At 43.4% G+C, this 18,121-nt stretch overlaps 1 protein-coding gene across 1 annotated transcript in view; it reads right to left on the bottom strand.

Moving 5' to 3' along the window:
- Positions 1–18,121, bottom strand: part of LRIG1 (leucine rich repeats and immunoglobulin like domains 1) — a 126,841-nt gene that overhangs the window by 87,853 nt on the left and 20,867 nt on the right. The window contains exon 2 of the mRNA XM_025375300.1: positions 266–337. Within this exon, the coding sequence (XP_025231085.1) occupies positions 266–337 (72 nt within the window). The remainder of the gene's footprint in view (positions 1–265; positions 338–18,121) is intronic.

Below are 18,121 nucleotides of genomic sequence, written 5' to 3'. Positions count from 1 at the left end.
ACCCACCATCCGCCCAGGATTTCCAGGAGCTCTATGCCTGCTGGGTTGTAACACACCCTTTATGGACAGCCTAGGAAGAACAGAGAGCCTAGGGAAAGGGAGAGATAAGCAGGAATAGAATTTGTCAACACAGCCCATACACAAATGTTCCTTCCTACAAGTTTAGACTGCAGATCTAGGGGAGTGAGCGATGCTGCAACACGAGAGGATTTTCCCAAAGAGCTCTCCATCCTTCCAACCACCAGAGGTTTAGGGGAAGACTCACACTTCCTGTAGATTTGGCAAGTCCTCAAAACCAGCAGGGTCAATCTCAGAGAGTTTGTTGTAACTCAGGTTTCTGGTAAAGACAGAGAGAGAAAAAAAACAGAATCAACACTTGGCATCATACCCAGGATTCAGAAATCTTCTCTTGTCCTGCTCCCCCAACCCTCAAAATCCAAGCCCCCACCCCAGGATCATGTGTTAAGTAACTGTATTGACACTGAGATTCACAGACAAACCCCTCCCCACCTACATCCGTAAATAAGGCACTCCAAGCAACTCTGTGAAAACCCAAATGACCTGAGATGGGCTAAACCCAAATGAATTTCAATCAGTATCATTTCACTATTAACAACTTAGAAAGAAATTCCAAGGTAAGCCAGTCCCTGGTCCAAACGCTTTGCACCATATCAAGTCCAAGGCTATTCTTAACGGCATTTTTTAAAAATTAATGTTTTACTAAGTATCAACATCAAGCAGCAGTAAAGGAGAAAAGGGGGGGGGGAACTCCTTCACTGTCTAAACCAGTGGCTCTCAACCAGGTATGATTCTGCCCCCCAGAGGACACTTGGCAACGTCTAGAGACATTTTTGGTTGTTGCAACTGGTGGAAGGGAGCGGGGGGTGTTACTGGCATCTGATGAATAAAAGCCAAAGATGCTGTTAAATATCTTACAATGCACAGGCAGCCCTGCACAACACAGAACTGCCCAGCCCTAAATATCAATCCTAGGATTCAGAGGTGGAGAAACCCTGGTCTACACAAGAGCTTAAGACTAAAAATTGCACAAATAGTCAAAGTTCAAGTGAGTGTTTGTGAACACTGTAAGATCCTGAATCATAAGGCTACTTATGAACACAGTATTCCCACCTTCACTGAATAAACCAGGAGGGATAGTCACACAGGAGAAAAGGGCCAGTTGTTGGAAATTCTTGTTTGTGTTAACCACAGGCAGGGAAAGCCTCAGGTGAGCAGCTTTCTCAAGATGATAGCATCTGTGTCAATGGTTCAGAATTACAACTCTCCCTGCTTCATAACCCAGCCATACCTTTAGAGGCGGACAAAGAGCAAGCTGGGCACTATTCTGTTAGGTGACCACAATCTCAACCAGACCAGCTTCATCTTTCAGGAACAAAGCCACAAAGATGTGATCCAAATGGGCCCTAACTTTCTTTGCACAGAAAGTAATCCTTCCCTGCCTCCAAAGTCTACCCAGCCCTGTGTATGCCGAAGAGGTTTACATTTTTCATCTCAGCTATTAATTCCATTGACATTACTGCCAATTAACAGTACGACTAATTGTGAGTTTAAAGTTAGTCTCGGAAAGTGTCACATATGTGGCAACAATCTTTTAAACTTACTCCAGAGACATTTCAATCAATAGTAACCTAGAGCTGAGAGCCATTTCACTGTGAACTCAGAGACATTCATCTAAATAAAAGTCAAACTACACTTGAAACTAATGGTACTTCTGTATTCATGGTACAGCCTGAATTAAAAGCAATTTGTCCAGAGATTATGTTACCATAAAGATTGAAGGTGATAATGCTTTAAACCGCATATTGAAGTCAAGTGTGAGCTTGTCTGTGCCTGGGGGTATTTATTAATGGGTACCCAGAAATCCCAACTTAGACTTGAGAAAGAAAATCAACAAATTGAGAGAATTCTCCCACATCAGAAAAAGGACTTAACAGACTGAGATTTTCTTCTATTTTGAGATTATCGTAAAAAGGGGGATGGAAATACTGTCTCTGGGTGTAAAGATATTGTGAGTTTACGAAGACTAAACTTTTGTATTGTTATAGGTAACAGAAGTTGTGAAGCTGGAAGGGATATTAGAGAAAGACTCGGAAACCACAATGGCAAGAGCTTAGAGGACAAGCAAGTAAGAGAGAGCTGGTAAGCCTGCCCTGCGTGTAACAAGGTTGACATGGAAGTGCCTGCCACCCACCTAAAGGGGCATTTGCTTCTCGTCCCCTGAAACAAGGGTCAGTGGAGACCAAGCTTCTCAGAGGCTCAGGATCTGAATTCATGTTTTGTTTGGCCCATCCAGGGCTGCCTTATTACTTTTTTAAAAAAAAAAAAAAAACCTGAAAAGATTTCACATATCTGCAGGCCACATTTGGCTTGAGGATCACCAGTTTTTGCCTCTGATCTGGGCCACTGACTCTTGAGGCCATTAGGTTCAAAGGGAACAGTGTGTTTCTGGCTTACACGTGTGGCCTGGGCAGAGCTAGGGCTCACCAGGTCTTACACAATTAAACTGATGGCTCAGTTTGGGACTATCTGAAATGAGATTACTTTCCTCATTTCCCACCCAGCAAGTGTCCACAGTCTTCAGCAATTTGGTATAAAACCATTTAAGTCACAACACCCTTGGGTTTGTCTTTCCCTTAAAGAGCAGACAAAATGTATTTACATTTCAAAAATGTTATAAAAATTTTGCTTTTTAGACAAGGCTACTAGAGCAAAGGGTCTTCCATTCCAGTACTATCTAGAAGCCTAGCAGTATCAAGACTTAACACTGAAATGCCAACAAGCAGCAACAGAGATGAACACACTTAGAAGTGGAAACGTTAAGTTCTCATGGGGTCAGCTGGAATGCGGCGACTTTTAGAGTTTCAATTAACTAGAAAAGCAAGTGTTAGGGTGCTACCCAGAAAAGGTACCTCTTCTCTCAGAGCACCTGTTGGCAAAAGAGAAGACAGCCGCCGAGGCTCATGTCCCTTTCTGCTGTGGACAAGCGGCTATTCCGGTTTTTAAGTCTGAGAAGTAAGTGGGCCTGAAGAATGGAGTCAGCTGTGGATCCTCAATAGGTTTACTAGGAAATGAGGAAAATATTTACTACAGTCTCCCCAGGAACTACAATATGAAATAAAATCCTCAGAGACACTTTCTTGTTGGCCCAATTCAAGGAGACAAACTCTAACTTTTTTTTTTTTTTGAGATGAGTCTTGCTCTGTCGCCCAGGCTGGAGTGTAGTGGCACGATCTTGGCTCACTGCAACCTCCATCTCCCAGGTTCAAGCAATTCTCCTGCCTCAGCCTCCAGAGTAGCTGGGATTGCAAGTGCCCACCACCACGCCCGGCTAATTTTTTTGCATTTTAAGTAGAGACGTGGTTTCACCATGTTGGCCAGGCTGGTTTCAAACTCCTGACCTCAGGTGATCCGCCTGCCTCGGCCTCCCAAAGTGCTAGGATTACAGGCATGAGCCACCGCACCCGGCCTAAGCGTAATTTCTTTAATATGGTAAAATACATATAACATAAAATTTGCCTTTGTAACCATTTTTTTTTTTTTTTTTTTTTGAGACGGAGTCTTGCTCTGTCGCCCAGGCTGGAGTGCAGTGGCCGGATCTCAGCTCACTGCAAGCTCCGCCTCCCAGGTTCACGCCATTCTCCTGCCTCAGCCTCCCGAGTAGCTGGGACTACAAGCGCCCGCCACCTCGCCCGGCTAGTTTTTTGTATTTTTTAGTAGAGACGGGGTTTCACCGTGTTAGCCAGGATGGTCTCGATCTTCTGACCTCGTGATCCGCCCGTCTCGGCCTCCCAAAGTGCTGGGATTACAGGCTTGAGCCACCGCGCCTGGCCTGTAACCATTTTTAAGTGTACTATTCAATGGCACTGAGTACCTTCACACTGTTGTGCAACCATCACCACCATCTATCTCCAGAACTTTAGAAGTTTCTCAACACCCCAAACTGAAAGTCTGTACTCATTAAACATCAGCTCCTCATTCCCTTCTGTCTTAGCCCCTAGCAACCTCCATTCTACTTCTGTCTCTAAGAATCTGACTACTCTAAGTACCACAGAATAACCCATATTCTATGTTGGTAGATCATAGAATATTTGTTCTTTTGTGACTGGCTTAATTCACTTAACATAATGTCTTCAAGATTCATCCATGTTGTCACATGTGTCAGAATTTCATTTTTTTAAGAGATAGGGTCTCACTCTGTCACCCAGGCTGGAGTGCAGTGGTGCGATCACAGCTCACTGAAGCCTCAAACTCTTGGGCTCAAGTGATCCTCCTATTGCAGCCTCCCAAGTAGCTGGGACTACAGGCACACATACCACCACACCTGGCTAAATTTTATTTTTTTAGTAGACATGGGGGTCTCGCTATATTGCCCAGGCTAGTCTTGAACTCCTGGACTGAAGCAATCCTCCCACCTCAACCTCCCAAAGTGATGAGATTACCAGAGTGAGCCACTGCACCTGGCAGAAATTTCATTTCTTTTTAAGGCTAATATGCCAATGTATGTATATGCCACATTGTGTGTACCCATTCATCACAGATGGCATTTGGGTTGTTCCTCCTTTTGGCTATTGTGAATGATGTTGCTATCAACATTGGCATTTTTTTTCCAAATTTTTAAAATTATTTAAACAAAGTTTTTTCAGGCCTTTTCACTGCTTACTGATAACACTCATTTCTCAGTAATTAAGAAAATACACTTAGCCCAAGAGCTTTGCAGAAAGGAGCGTGAATTCCCATCTGAGATCCCAAGAACAATCAAAGAGTTAATCAGCAAAAACCTTTAATGAGGCCTTTTCTTTCAGGTGGCAGCTGACATGCACACACATCTAAAGCATCTCACTTATTTCTATGAACACGATCGCCCTGTACTAGGCCTGACATGTGAATGTGTCTTTGGTTGAAGGTTTCAGATTCTCCTGTCAAAACAATTCATCTGTCAGTAGGACAGATGCTGTCGAAAGCATTTCTGCACCTTTCAGTAGCAAAGAGGAGAGGAAAGAAACCTCAGAGAATTTAGTTACTGCCAATTGCAGCTTTAATTAAACATTTTGTCAGCCATTGTCATAACACAAATTTTCCCTGTTCTTGCACAAAGGGTGCGCAGATCTCTGAACAATTGAGCCCGGCGATAGATATTCTTTCAGCTAATCTGCTGAAAGATGACCGTTCGGCCCACCGTTCACAGAACACACAAGAGGCACCTCTGCAGAGAACAGCTCAAGTTTTATCCAGGTCTGTCTGAAAAGCAAACTGTTTAACAGTGCACAACGACAGTTGGCTCGCTGAATGTGTTTCCTGACAAGTCCCCTTGCCCCAACCCCAAGGAATCTGAAGAGCTAAAGTCTTTCAATAGCTGCAAAATCTCCACCATTATCTAAACCTGTGCTGTCCAATTTAGTAGCCACTAGTCATGTGGCTATTTACATTTATATTTAAAGGAAATTAAAATTACGTAAAATTAAGAATTCAGTTCCTTGGCCACACTAGCTATACTGCAACTGTTTCACAGTCCCATGTGGCTAGTGGCTATCAAAATGCACAATGCAGACAGAGGTTATTTCTATCAGCACTGAAATTTCTATTAAACTGTGCTGTGTCTAAATTACAAAATAATCAACAAATATGTCTAAGTCATGAAATAATCCACAAACATTTCAAGTAAAATGTCACCTACAGAAGAAACTTGAATCTAAAAAACAAATCTGAGTTACCCGATAACTCAAGAATTATGTAAAAGGATGTGGTGGGGGATGGACACTGATATGAACACAAGTCCTTTCAGGACACAAAAAGTTCTGAACCATCTCAACAGGGGAAAGGGCCTTCAAAAACTGAAGTTATGAGGAAGACACTCTTAATAAAAACTGCCCTCAGAGTATAATTCTATAGGCTTAATCGGCATTTATATAATCTGACCAGCACCTTCCTGGATGACAACCAGAACCACATATTACAAACTTGGCAAATGTTATTCAAAGCTGGTGAACAGTAATTCATCGACTCCTTGGAAGTTGAGGGATAAAAAGTTCTGTTTACTTTTGAGTAAGCTGTGGGGAGGAAATAACCCCACTTCGTCAGACACCAGAATTATCACTTCATCCCCAAAAGCAAGCATGGCTCACAGACCACTGACGAACACAGACAGTATCTCTCACTGTGAAGAGTAGCGCAACCCATGGCTCTGTTTTTCAACATTAGCAGAATAATTCAAAGTGGAAGGAACTGGTTCGAAATCCGTGACAAGCATTCCCTGAAGAATGAGGTTTTCATACTTGGTTTGGTTTCCAGGCTAGCCTATTTCCCATTACTCAACTCTGTCTGGACTACTGCGCGCCACAGTATTTTGCATATTTTAAGCTTTCAGATGTTTGCTAAACTACATTAATACAGCTGGAAAGAAAATGTAAGGCAATCCAACAACCCAACTTCTGAGCACCAGTGGGTACCCAGCTCTGGCCTGGATGCCGTGGGCTCTGGCCATTCATCTCTTTCTCAACCTCAGAACGTGCACTGTCAGCCACTTGTTAAAAAATTGCCTGCTTTGGACTAACCAGAAAAAGGCGATTCGTACTTTCAAAATTTCAGCGGGTGCGAATGAGGAAGAACATGCAACAATGTTTAAGTTATTTAATCCTTTAAGCTTTTAAGGCTGTTTCTGCTGCATTTTTACTTTCTGAGGAATTACACAGTACACATCAAGTTCCAATGAAATCACCACATTATGTTCCCATGTTGTAAGGTTTTATGAGAATAAGACTTTGTTCAAATCCCAGAATATTAGATGTTCTTATCTTTTTTCTATTGTGATGCTTTCCCCTTGTTAACCAAAAACCACAACTGAACAAGTGGATAATACACATTAAAGGCTCCTATTAAGATGACAAAATTGCATCTTGAACTGGAATCATTCCTCTAGTATCCTATCCAAGGATTTCCACTCAGGAGAAGGTTCTGTACTTGCTGCTACCTCTCTTCAGTAAGCTAAGTGGCCACATATTCCCTATGGCAAAAGAACAAACTCTGCAAATAATCAAATGAAAAAATCACTCAGATCGCAACATGATACAAATAGCTCATTTTGTAAGCTTTTGGGCAGTTGTATCTCACAAAGTCAGTAATGAGTCACAGTTATTTCCATTTGTGAAAATTTGACATAGATCATTATCTATGCAAATGAGGGAAACCTACGGCGACTCAAAATAGGAGATACTATATACATACAGCTATATATGGACCCAGACTCACTGCCTATTTTTACTCCTTAAAAATCAGCTATAATAATCAGCCTGGGCCTCTGAAGTCTAACGCCCACGACATTAACTGAGAGAAGAAACTCATGCCTGCCTCTGTGATCCCACAAGGTCTTACATGTGCTTCTCGACCTTTACTAGCTCACACATGTCATCCTGGTGTGTAGCTAATTTGAGTACAAGCCTACATCTTTTCCCTCTAGCACCCAACAAATGTCAAATTTGACAAATATTTATTGTCTACAAGGTATACTGCACTGTGATAAACTGATAACAAATTAGGATAAGATCTAGTCTGTGACCTGAAGTGGTTTACAACCCACTGGTCAAGTTAAGACTCCTGGCTGGGAGTGGTGGTTCACGCCTATAATCCCAGCACTTTGGGAGGCTGAAGTCGGGGAATCACTTTAGGCCAGGAGTTTGAGACCAGCCTGGGCAACATAGTGAGACCGTGTCCCTATCAAAAAAAAAAAAAAAAAACCATACTGACCAAATAACTACAGCGAAAGGCTCTCACATTGCAAGCATTCTGTAATGGTAGATCAGTAGTTACAAATTGGTAGTTCGTGGGTACAAAGCTGGGCTGCAGGGAAACTTGCTTGTTTCTGACTGAACAGTGTTGGTAGAAACCAAAATTTTTCACTAAAAATAAAAGTTTCAGCTTTTCCAATCACAGGGCCAGCATTCCTAATAGAAACAATCAACTGCATGCATTTACCAAGCATTCCAACGACCACAGACCTCACCACTCCTTACTGTCTCACCCACGCCCTCTTTATTCGCTGGCAGTATCTGCCTAGCCCCTGTGACATGTGAGTTTGTCGTCCCTAGTATGGATAACATGAATGAAGGCCAGATGTCATCCAGAGCAGGGAAGATCAGCTGTAATGAGAAACGTTTATCGAAAATGCAAGACTTCAGCTAGGCCTAGAAGAAGAGCATTTTTTTTTTAGGAAGAGTCCTGGGAAATGAGGCCAGAAAAGTAAAATAAGGAATGGAGGGCATGAAGTAAAATAAGCAAACAAAAAGGCCAAGAAGTCAGGACTTCCTAAAAGGAAAGGGCAAAACACAAATGGTTCTAGAGCAAAGTTGAGAAGAATAGCCCCACGCTGCCAGACCCACAACCCACCAGGCAGTTAAGTCAAGGGTTATATAAACCTTGGCAAACCCTAGTGCCAGGTCCCTCACGAACATTAATCTATCAGGCCATTAAAGTTGATTTCCATAAGAACAGAGTATCTCCTTGTTCATCTACTTAAAAGTTCTGAACTAGATAATCAAGAGGCCCAACTTGTTTTCTCACCATCACTGAAGGCAGTTAGCATTTGCTTTCTATACTACCCTTAAAATGGGAGATTCTAGGATCTTTCCTACCAAAAATCTTAGTTTGGCCAAAGAGAAACAAAGTAATTAGGTATAATGGGGTTTTGTTCTGTTTTACTTTAAGCAGTCTCATGTTTACTGCAATTTAGTACCGTGGAAAGCCCACAAACTTCCCATAATAGTCTCATTAATATGGTATGTGCATCATTAACCCCTAAAGATTAATTAATTTAATTAAGAAGAGGCGCTCCAACACACCAGCTCTGCAGTTGGTGGGGACTTTATAAGCAAAAGGAATTCGGGCAGGGAATAGGTGCTGCCAGAGGCTGACCCTCCCCAGATCTGCCACAAAGGGAACATCACCACGGCCACCCCAGCAGGGAAGAGGTGCCTACAGCCGCCATTTGGCTTTGCTATTAGAGAAATGCTTTGCGGAGGCTTGGAAATGGGGAGCGGGAAGAGATGGGTCAGAAGTGTGGTCATTCAGGATCATCTATTCTCTACTCTATCATCTCCAAAAAGAAACACTAATTCACCCTTTCACATAGTCCTTAAGCTCTAACAGGACTTTCCAAACTCATCACCTACACAATAGCTCCCCCATCCTCACCCCATCCAGTAACAGAGCTGAATCTTTACCTCCTGGAAGCCCAGTCATTCTGCAGAACAGAGCGGGGTTGGAACCTTGGAGCCAGGTGCTCCCTGCTCCCACTGAACTCTTCCCCCAGGTGCCCTGACAGCCTAGGGCCCCAGCCGCTGCAGGGAGAGCAACGGCTCATCCATCCCAACCAGCAGGGATAGAGGGCAGCCAGAGGTAAAACCCAGAGGTTCTCTCAGTTAAAGGATGGCAGAGAGTTCTCATAAGTGAAAACCATGCTCTACTGCAACAGAAAACAGGAGACTTTTGCTTCTGGAGTAGTAGAAACAGGTCAGGCAAAAAGGACAGGAAATAAGGGATGAGTAAAACTGAGAAAAAGGACACATTAACCTGGTGGATACATTTGGAATCCCAGGTTCACCAAGTACTTTGTAAAGTCCACCAATGCTCCTCTGGTCACGGATTCCTGTTTTCCTTTCCTAAAACTTCCACATCTACCCTTCCACATCTGCCCCGGCCCCTGCTAAATGTCCACTTTCAGGAGACTGATTAGCTTCCTATGAAACCACCAATGCAAAATCCAGGGTGCTTTCTGAAAATGTGACACAGCTTTAAAATTCGCTAACTTCGGGCTGGGTGCGGTGGCTCACGCCTGTAATCCCAGCACTTTGGGAGGCCAAGGCAGGCAGCTCATGATGTCAGGAGATCGAGACCATCCTGGCTAACACGGTGAAATCCCATCTCTAGTAGAAATACAAAACATTAGCCGGGCGTGGCGGCAGGCGCCTGTAGTCCCAGCTGCTGGGGAGGCTGAGGCAGGAGAATAGGAGAATGGCGTGAACCCGGGAGGCAGAGCTTGTAGTGAGCAGAGATCGCGCCACTGCACTCCAGCCTGGGCGACAGAGTGAGACTCTGTCTGAAAACAAAAAATAAAAAATAAAAAATTCACTAACTTCGGATTGACATGGGAAAGATGCAAACCAGCAATGAAAGCTTCTTTGACTGCCATGTGCCACAGAGGAGAATTTAATTGTGTAAACTGTGGCACAGTCACCATCCGTAAGTGATGCCGTGATGAATCTCCCGTTCCAATACACTGAAATGATTCTCCACTTAATGGTGAGTGATTTGACACACTACACGCCCACACCTAAGTGCCCTGAGATGAACATTGCCATCGAAGAGCAAAATACCTATTTTAACACAGGCCCATAAAATTACTTCTGGTCATGAGAGCAGGGTGGCCAAATTCCAAGTCTGCCTTTCTGGCAGAAGGTAGAACCACGGATTTCACCGGGATAAAGTGGTAAGAAAATTCTAGAGCAGTGACTTTTCATTCTTTAAGAATGAAACCTCCAATAATATATTACTTCCTCTGGGTGCAACAAACACAGATTAAAACATCAAAACAAACAAAAACCCCTTCCCTCCATCTGAGTCATTCATTACACACTATTCTAAACACTCTTGTCTAGGACTTTCCTAGGACCAAGAAAGGATCGGCCATTTTGGGCCTTTTTAACTCTCATTTTTGACAATTCACTCTCTAACATAATCCAATCAGTGAAAATATTAGTACAAAAACCTCATGTTACAGAAATGTATGCCAAAAGATTAAAAAAAAAAAACAAAACTAAGTGGTGACTCACTTCTGGACATGTAGTGATTAGGGGGGTTTGTTGTTTTTTTAAGAGATTGAGAAGGGCAATTTTAGGCAAATACCCTTCTGGGTTACAAAAGAGCAATGTGTAAGTTGCCTGTATGTCCTATTTGAAGAAGGAAATGAAAGTGGTTTGTTTTAAACAAATACATCTGTACAAACAACAGCTTACCTTCGTGTTACTGGCATCTCCTTCGTTCCCCATCCACAAAAAATTTTAAGGGACAAATGACATAAGTGGGTGTAACTACCTTCCCAGGCTGGAGCTGCCCGTAAGGAAAATCCTTCCTGGGAAGCCACAAGTTCCCCAGAGTATGGGAGTCCTCTATCAGCCTCCACTGGAACTTACACGCGTCCTTTATTTTTCAACTGTGTGACATCACACCCACAGCTCACTAACATCTCTGTGAGGTCTCTTGGTGCCTGTGCGAAGCCCAAGCATCCAAAAATCTATAAAGCTAATATAAAAATCCATGTTTACTTGCATTTGCCACAATGCTTGGCCTTACAAATGGATTAAGTACAAGGTTCCTTCAAATATTATTTTCTAGGTTTATCCTCTCTTCCTTTCTCGGCTGCCTCAAAACAATGTAGATCACACAAATACAGACAGCAGATCCCTGGTATTAAATCAACCAAATTAGAAAAGCGAATTTACCCCACAACTTTTCAAGAATACATCCGCTGTATTACAGGGAGGCACGCGACTATCTCTAGCTAAGTATTTTAAAGAAAACACACAGTTTTAAAAGGTCAGCCGTCTGGCCCACAGTGAAGTCGCTGACTTTATTAGCTAGCTTATCGACTTGGGATCTCGTCCTGTTCACTTTTTCCATTGGGCTTCTTAAAGTTTATGTGTGTCATGAAATGCTTAGCTAAAGCCAAAAGGCTAAGTTTTTCTTTCTGCAGTACTAAGACGTTGTGAAACACTCTAAATTTAAAAGACCATCTACCACCTCATTTTCTCTGTTTAGAGGTGTGGGGCAGCGATGATTTCCTTGGTTCTGGTTGTTGAAATGGCTGAGAAGATACGAAGTCAAGATTCAAAAACCACAAAGTATTTCAGCATGCATTATTGTACACAGACTATTCTGCTATTAAAACATGGAACTTCCTTTTCACTGAAATTACAAGCACAAAAAAGCAGATGATGCATGCGACTTCCATCCTCGAACATATTAAAATTTTACTATGTCAAATGGAAAACTGGCTGTGAAAATGACTAGGCCACAACACACTTTTGTTTCTTTTTTTAAAATCATTCACCGAAGTCCCTAAAAATGATGCCTCACCTCTTCCACAAGGTCCATCTACGTTCTTTTTTTGGAAATGGAGTTTTACTCTTGTCACAAAGGCTGGAGTGCAATGGTGTGATCTCAGCTCACTACAACCCCTGCCTCCCTGGTTCAAGTGATTCTCCTGTCTCAGCCTCCTGAATAGCTGGGATTACAGGCACCCACCACTGCACCCAGCTAATTCTTGTATTTTTAGTAGAAATGGGGTATCACCACATTGGCCAGGCTGGTCTCGAACTCCTGACCTCAGGTGATCCGCCCGCCTCGGCCTCCCAAGGTGCTGGGATTACAGGCGTGAGCCACAGCATCCGGCCCCATCTACATTCAATGTGGCTGGCTGCATCACCCCACCACACACCTGTCCCCTCCCCACCCACCCCACTCCCATTTGCAGGTCCAGGTCATTTACTCACAAAGGATGTGTCTTACCGGGTGAACCCTAGTGGTACATTCCACTTGCTAAACTATATCTTAACCAAATAATGAATACTGGTACCTGTGGAATATGAGTCCTTTCTTTTAAAGCCAATCACCACCAGCAAAGATGGTTAAAAGCCTTGTCAAAAGTCAATCATCAGTAACTCCTTTTGGAGTTTCAGTTACAGGCAGAAATCTAAGAAACACCATGTGTACTTCTAGATACTCCATCGGCTCTCTGTGCACTAGAGAGAGACAAGAGCCATTCAATTCACAGAGCATCTTCACATCCAAGCAGAAAATCCAAGCCCACTGGTCATACCAAATCGAGACATCCACAAGATCAGCTACATTGAGGCAGCTGCCCTATGAAAACTGCTAGGACTTAGCCTAACACTTGCTATGTAACGAACACACCATCTCCCAGTTTCTACTAATCACTCCTTTGACAAATGGAAGTTTCTCAAAGTCTCTGCCTAGCCTGTCCTACATCAAGTGGACTCCATCATGACTTCCCTCCAATAAACATGCTATCTTTGGTAGGGAGGTAGAAGGGTGGAGAATGACTTGCGCCTGCGTATTACACACTAACAAAATTAAGCTGGTTTTGTTCTATGCCCTGAGATACAGGGAACCAAACAAAAGATGGTGGTTGGGGGTGAGAGCAGTTTGCTGGAAAAGGCAGGCACTCAGTTATCAGATGCAACCTGTACTCCAGCTAAGTCTCCCCAAACTGGCTTTCCTTTCTCCTCACTCCCCCACACTCAGTCTTGATACACTGTCAAAGTAAATAAAAGCTATTCCAATCCCAGGTCTAGTCCACATGGCCACACAAACATGACTCTGCAAAACTGTGCTGACAACTGCATTTACCTGTGGCAAAGTGAACCAGGATCGATAAGCCAAGGTGGGTTTAGATTTGGTTAGGTTTAAGCCCATGGAAGCACAAAGAGAAAACCACCCACTCTCAAACTCAAAGAACTAGTGCAGAAAGCACCTGCACAAACTCGTCAGGATGGTTTATAAGGTCACAAGCACCTGAGAAAAGATCGTTTATTCCTAGGGGCAAGAGACAAATGGTAGGCCTGTCACACTACTAGTGTCAATATTTATCTAAGGCCTGGGTATTCACGATGGTATAAACCAGGCACCTTTTCAATTCAGTTATTCACGCAATCCACCACTACAAAGTACCAAAACAGAGATTCTTTACAGCTTGAATTTCTTTTCTTCCATTTCCACACACAGGGGGCTGGCTGCAGGACCCATGGTCTCTGTCAGCAATAATCCCTGCATCCTGGGAATAAAGCATACAATGTATTTCAGAACTGCCTATATCAAATGGCATTGCACCTGAGGACAATGAAGAGGTGGGGAAGAGAGACAGAGCACCTGCTTTCTTCCTTCCCATGGCAAGCATGTTTTCTTCACTTGAAATGAGCGGAGCTTAGACCCTGTAGTAAAGTAAATGAACCCCAAGAGTCACACCTAGGCATGTCTAAGTGTGACTTACACTGCAGGATTAATCCAGCAACCAATACCCAAAGGTATGTGAAGCTCAAATAGCCCTCTCTGGCCAGCTCCAATTCTCTCCAACCCCTTAATCCTTCACCCCTTCCCTCCCTTAGCCTCCCCGCTTCCCTAGATAAAGGCCTAATCACAATTCTCTTTCCCAGGTAAAAGTCAAAAGAAATAAGCAGTCCATTAGTATCAACTTTAAGAGGTCCAAGAGACCTCTGAAAAACAGCTGTGGAAACCAGGTTCACAAATGGATTTCTCCAAGTCTCTCCCTATCAAAGTCCTCAAATCCCCTTTCTCCAAGATGCCACACTACAGTTCCCTCAGTCAAATCTGCTGGTCTCTTCCTGCAAGATACACTGCTGTGTAAATCAAAGCACTAGAAAAGATGGCTGTCTCTCCAGGGTCACATTAAAGAACCTGCCTCAAAACCCTCTTTAAAAGTTGCTGGCTAAGTGTCATTAAATGGATTTCTCAAGCCAGCTTTCTTTCTACAATTCACTAAACCTAGTTTTCAGATTCCATACACAGGATTCTTCCCAACTACACTGGGATCTTCACCAAAGTCCTCATGAGGACTCTGGATCCTCCGTGCAGCCCGGTAAGGATCATCCTACTTATATATCCCAGCAGGCTGCAAAACACTTCAGTTCCCTTCGAAGTGAAATTGTGATGACAACTGATGCGCTGTGACGCATGACGCACATGTGGTCTGTGAGGAGCCGGCATTCCTATCTCTGCTTTAAATATGCCTGTTGAGTGAGAGCAGGCAGGAACGGAGCCCAAAATGGTAGCAGCTGAGGGTGTGGTCAGTTTTATTTTTTTCTTACATAAAAATATACTTAAGAGCCAGTATTTCCTCACACACGCTAAAGTTAATAATTCACAAACCAACTAACATTCATCAAGGATCAGAAAATTTAAAGGTTGTTTGCACAAACACTCCTGTTCTTGCTCTTACTTAACAGCTGGTTTATTTAACTGATGGCTGCTGTTGCCACTAGGGCCAGGTGGCACTTCAAATTGCTATCCGTTGAGCCAGACACACCACGACCTGGGTCATTTGCCCTCTGGATCCCACGGTATCCAAACTCCCGTGCTTAGTTTTGCCTCTCAGATGAAACAGATAATTCTGGCAAGGCAAAAATACAGGATAAGATGATCCTAGTTTGCTGGTAAAACATTACTGTAATCATGCTCTCCCTTTTCTAATCCGGCCCTTCCAAATGGACAATCCCCAAAGATGCCAAGACACAATGGAGCAGCAGGTAGGGCTGGAATAACCTCAACCAAGAGACAAACTGCCTGGACTTCACACCAAGGTGTCTTACTACAAGGAGAAGGTAAGTTTCTATACCTCCGTCATCCCTTAAAAAGGAGGGCCCAATCCCCTCTCACCTCAAACCCTCATCCTCTCCACCTTTCTTCCTTCATCTCACTTAAGTTCATTCTCTCATTTTTAAAGATGTTATCATCAGAGCCAGAAATGTAAAATCATGCATAGGTGTGTTGGGGAGACACCTATGGGGGAAGAAGCAGGGAAAGTGGCCTGCTGTAGGACAGGAGGATTACCAAACAGATGTTGGTTGTTGTTTCGACGAAAGAAAATTAAACCTCGGGGGTATGAGTTAGCTGCAAAGCCATGGACTTGCTACAAACACAGGACACACAGCCTGGGTTTGTGGGCCTGCAATGGCTTCAAGGCCACATCAATATCTACATAAGTCTTGTTAAAGAGGTTACACATTAACCATGGCACAACTCAAGGAAAATCCTATCACCTCCACCATCTCCACCCCTTTTATTTCCCGCCTTTGAAAGAACTTTCTGCAAGTTGCTACCATGGAATTGGAAATAAATGGAGATAAATCCAGTTTTTGGTTCTATGTTTTTGTTTTTAATACACAACTAATTTCAGTGCATGCAGATGGTCCCGAAAAGGTAACCAGTTAACCCCAATGGGGCAGAAAATAACAGTTAACTCAAAACGGCAGATGTGTAGGACAGCCAACCCATGATTATCTCCACAGGTGTGTGTAGGCAGGAGCTTCAGGGACATGAGAAAGCAGTGTCCCGGATAGATACTATTAAGGAAGAAAATCCAACGGTAACTCACAGTTAGTTTGGAAATAAGCACACAGGTGTTTATTATGCACTTGCTATGTGCCAGGAGGGCCACACAGGTCAATAAGGTAGGTTCTGCCTTCAGGGAGTCTGCCCTCACATTTACGACTCCAACACAATTCCCTCCAACAGCTGTTCACAATGCAGAGTCCCAGGTCCTGGCACCATAAACTCTGACTAGAGGACTAACAGAGGCTACCATGTCATTATTATCTCACTTGTCTAGACAGTTCAGCCCGCTGACCATCTCCCTAACTCATGGATCTCCAAGGGTCTCCACTGAGAGGGTCAGCTTTTTTTTCAGTATGTCCCCACAGGCCTTTTCTCAAGCTCACCACCACCCTCCTGTCAGTTCATCTAGAATGGGACTAAGGAGTAGGAAATTAAAAACAAAACTCAGAAAACCTGACCCTCTACACCAGGCCTGCAGAGATTTAGTACTAACTCCCTGAGTAGCTCAATGAGCCATTTTCCTTCTGGTTTCTTGCTCTAAAGGAAACCACGGCAGGCCTCGGCTCCCTTTCCCATTAAAAGCCACCAGGGCTATAGTTTTCAATTAGCTCTGTCAGCCCACCACCCTGCAGCCGCCCAAGTTCAATATGTCCTCCCTTCCCCCAGCTTCTGGTCTCTACCAAGCACTTCACACCTCCCTATTGTAAACCTGTCCAGAGCAATTACCCTGCCTGCACTTGGACAGCCTCAATACTGCACTTCTGTCTAATTTATAGCTGCAAAGCTCCATCGGCAAAGGCAGACCTGCCCTGGAACAGAGGAAATGCAGAGAAGTCAGGCTCTTCCATAAATGCATATGCACAGCCAATTTCCTTAGGTTAGAGGAGAGCAAATTCTCCCATTCTCCTAGGGACACTGTGTAATAAGCTCCCCTAGAGTGTCTGTAGTCTGGATTCACTGCAAGGAAAACCACTACTCTTTCCTGCCACATTCTCTTTTTCCCTTGAGATTGCAAAAAGAGGGGCGAGTTATCAGGCAAGTACTGTGCATTACACTTCTACCTGAAGATCTTAGAAGTCTTAAAGATAAAAACTCTTCTTGCCTGAGGAAGATAAAGAAAAGTGCACTACCAACCAGGGGAATACCCCAAGCTGTTTGAAATTGTTCTTTCTAAACATGCTCTGCTTACCACTGAGCAATAAAAAGACAAAGGACTCAATTAAAATACAGGTAAAGAAACCGAACAGACATTTCTCCAAAGAAGATATACGAACGGTCAATAAGCATATGAAAGGATGCTCGGTGTCATTAGTCATTAGGGAAATGCAAATCAAAACCACGAGATACCACAACACACCCACAAGGATGGTAAAATTAAAAAAGACAGATAATAACAAGTGCTGGTGAGGTAGTGCAGAAATGGGAACCTTCATACCCTGCTGGTGGAAGTGCCATGTGGTGCACACAGCCTCTCCACAAAACAGTCTAGCAGTTCCTCAAAAAGTCAAACATAGAATTGCCATATGACCCAGTAATTCCACTCCTCGGTATATGCCCAAGGTATACACTCAAGTGAAAACATACATTCACCACAAACACTTATGCACAAATGTTCACAGCAGCATTGTTCATTATCACCACAAACACTTATACACAAATGTTCACAGCAGCACTGTTCATTACAGCCAAAAGGTGGAAATAAACAAAGCGTCCACCAGCTGATGAACTGGTAAAGAAAATACACTCTCCCCTCATGATGGAAGCATTCTTCAGCCATAAAAATTAATTAAGTACTGATACCTGCTATAATATGGACGAATCATGAAAACACTGTGCTAAGTAATTAAGTAAAAGAAAAGGCCACATATTGCATGATTCTGTTTATATGAATTGTCCAGAACAGACAAATCCATAGAGATAGAAAGCAGATGTTGCCGGGGAATGGGAGGAAGGAAGGATAGGC

This window comes from Theropithecus gelada, chromosome 2, assembly GCF_003255815.1.
Source record: "Theropithecus gelada isolate Dixy chromosome 2, Tgel_1.0, whole genome shotgun sequence".
NCBI lineage: Eukaryota > Metazoa > Chordata > Mammalia > Primates > Cercopithecidae > Theropithecus > Theropithecus gelada.
The sequence above is the reverse complement of the archived record's forward strand: the minus strand, read 5'-3'. Positions and strand labels throughout refer to the sequence as shown.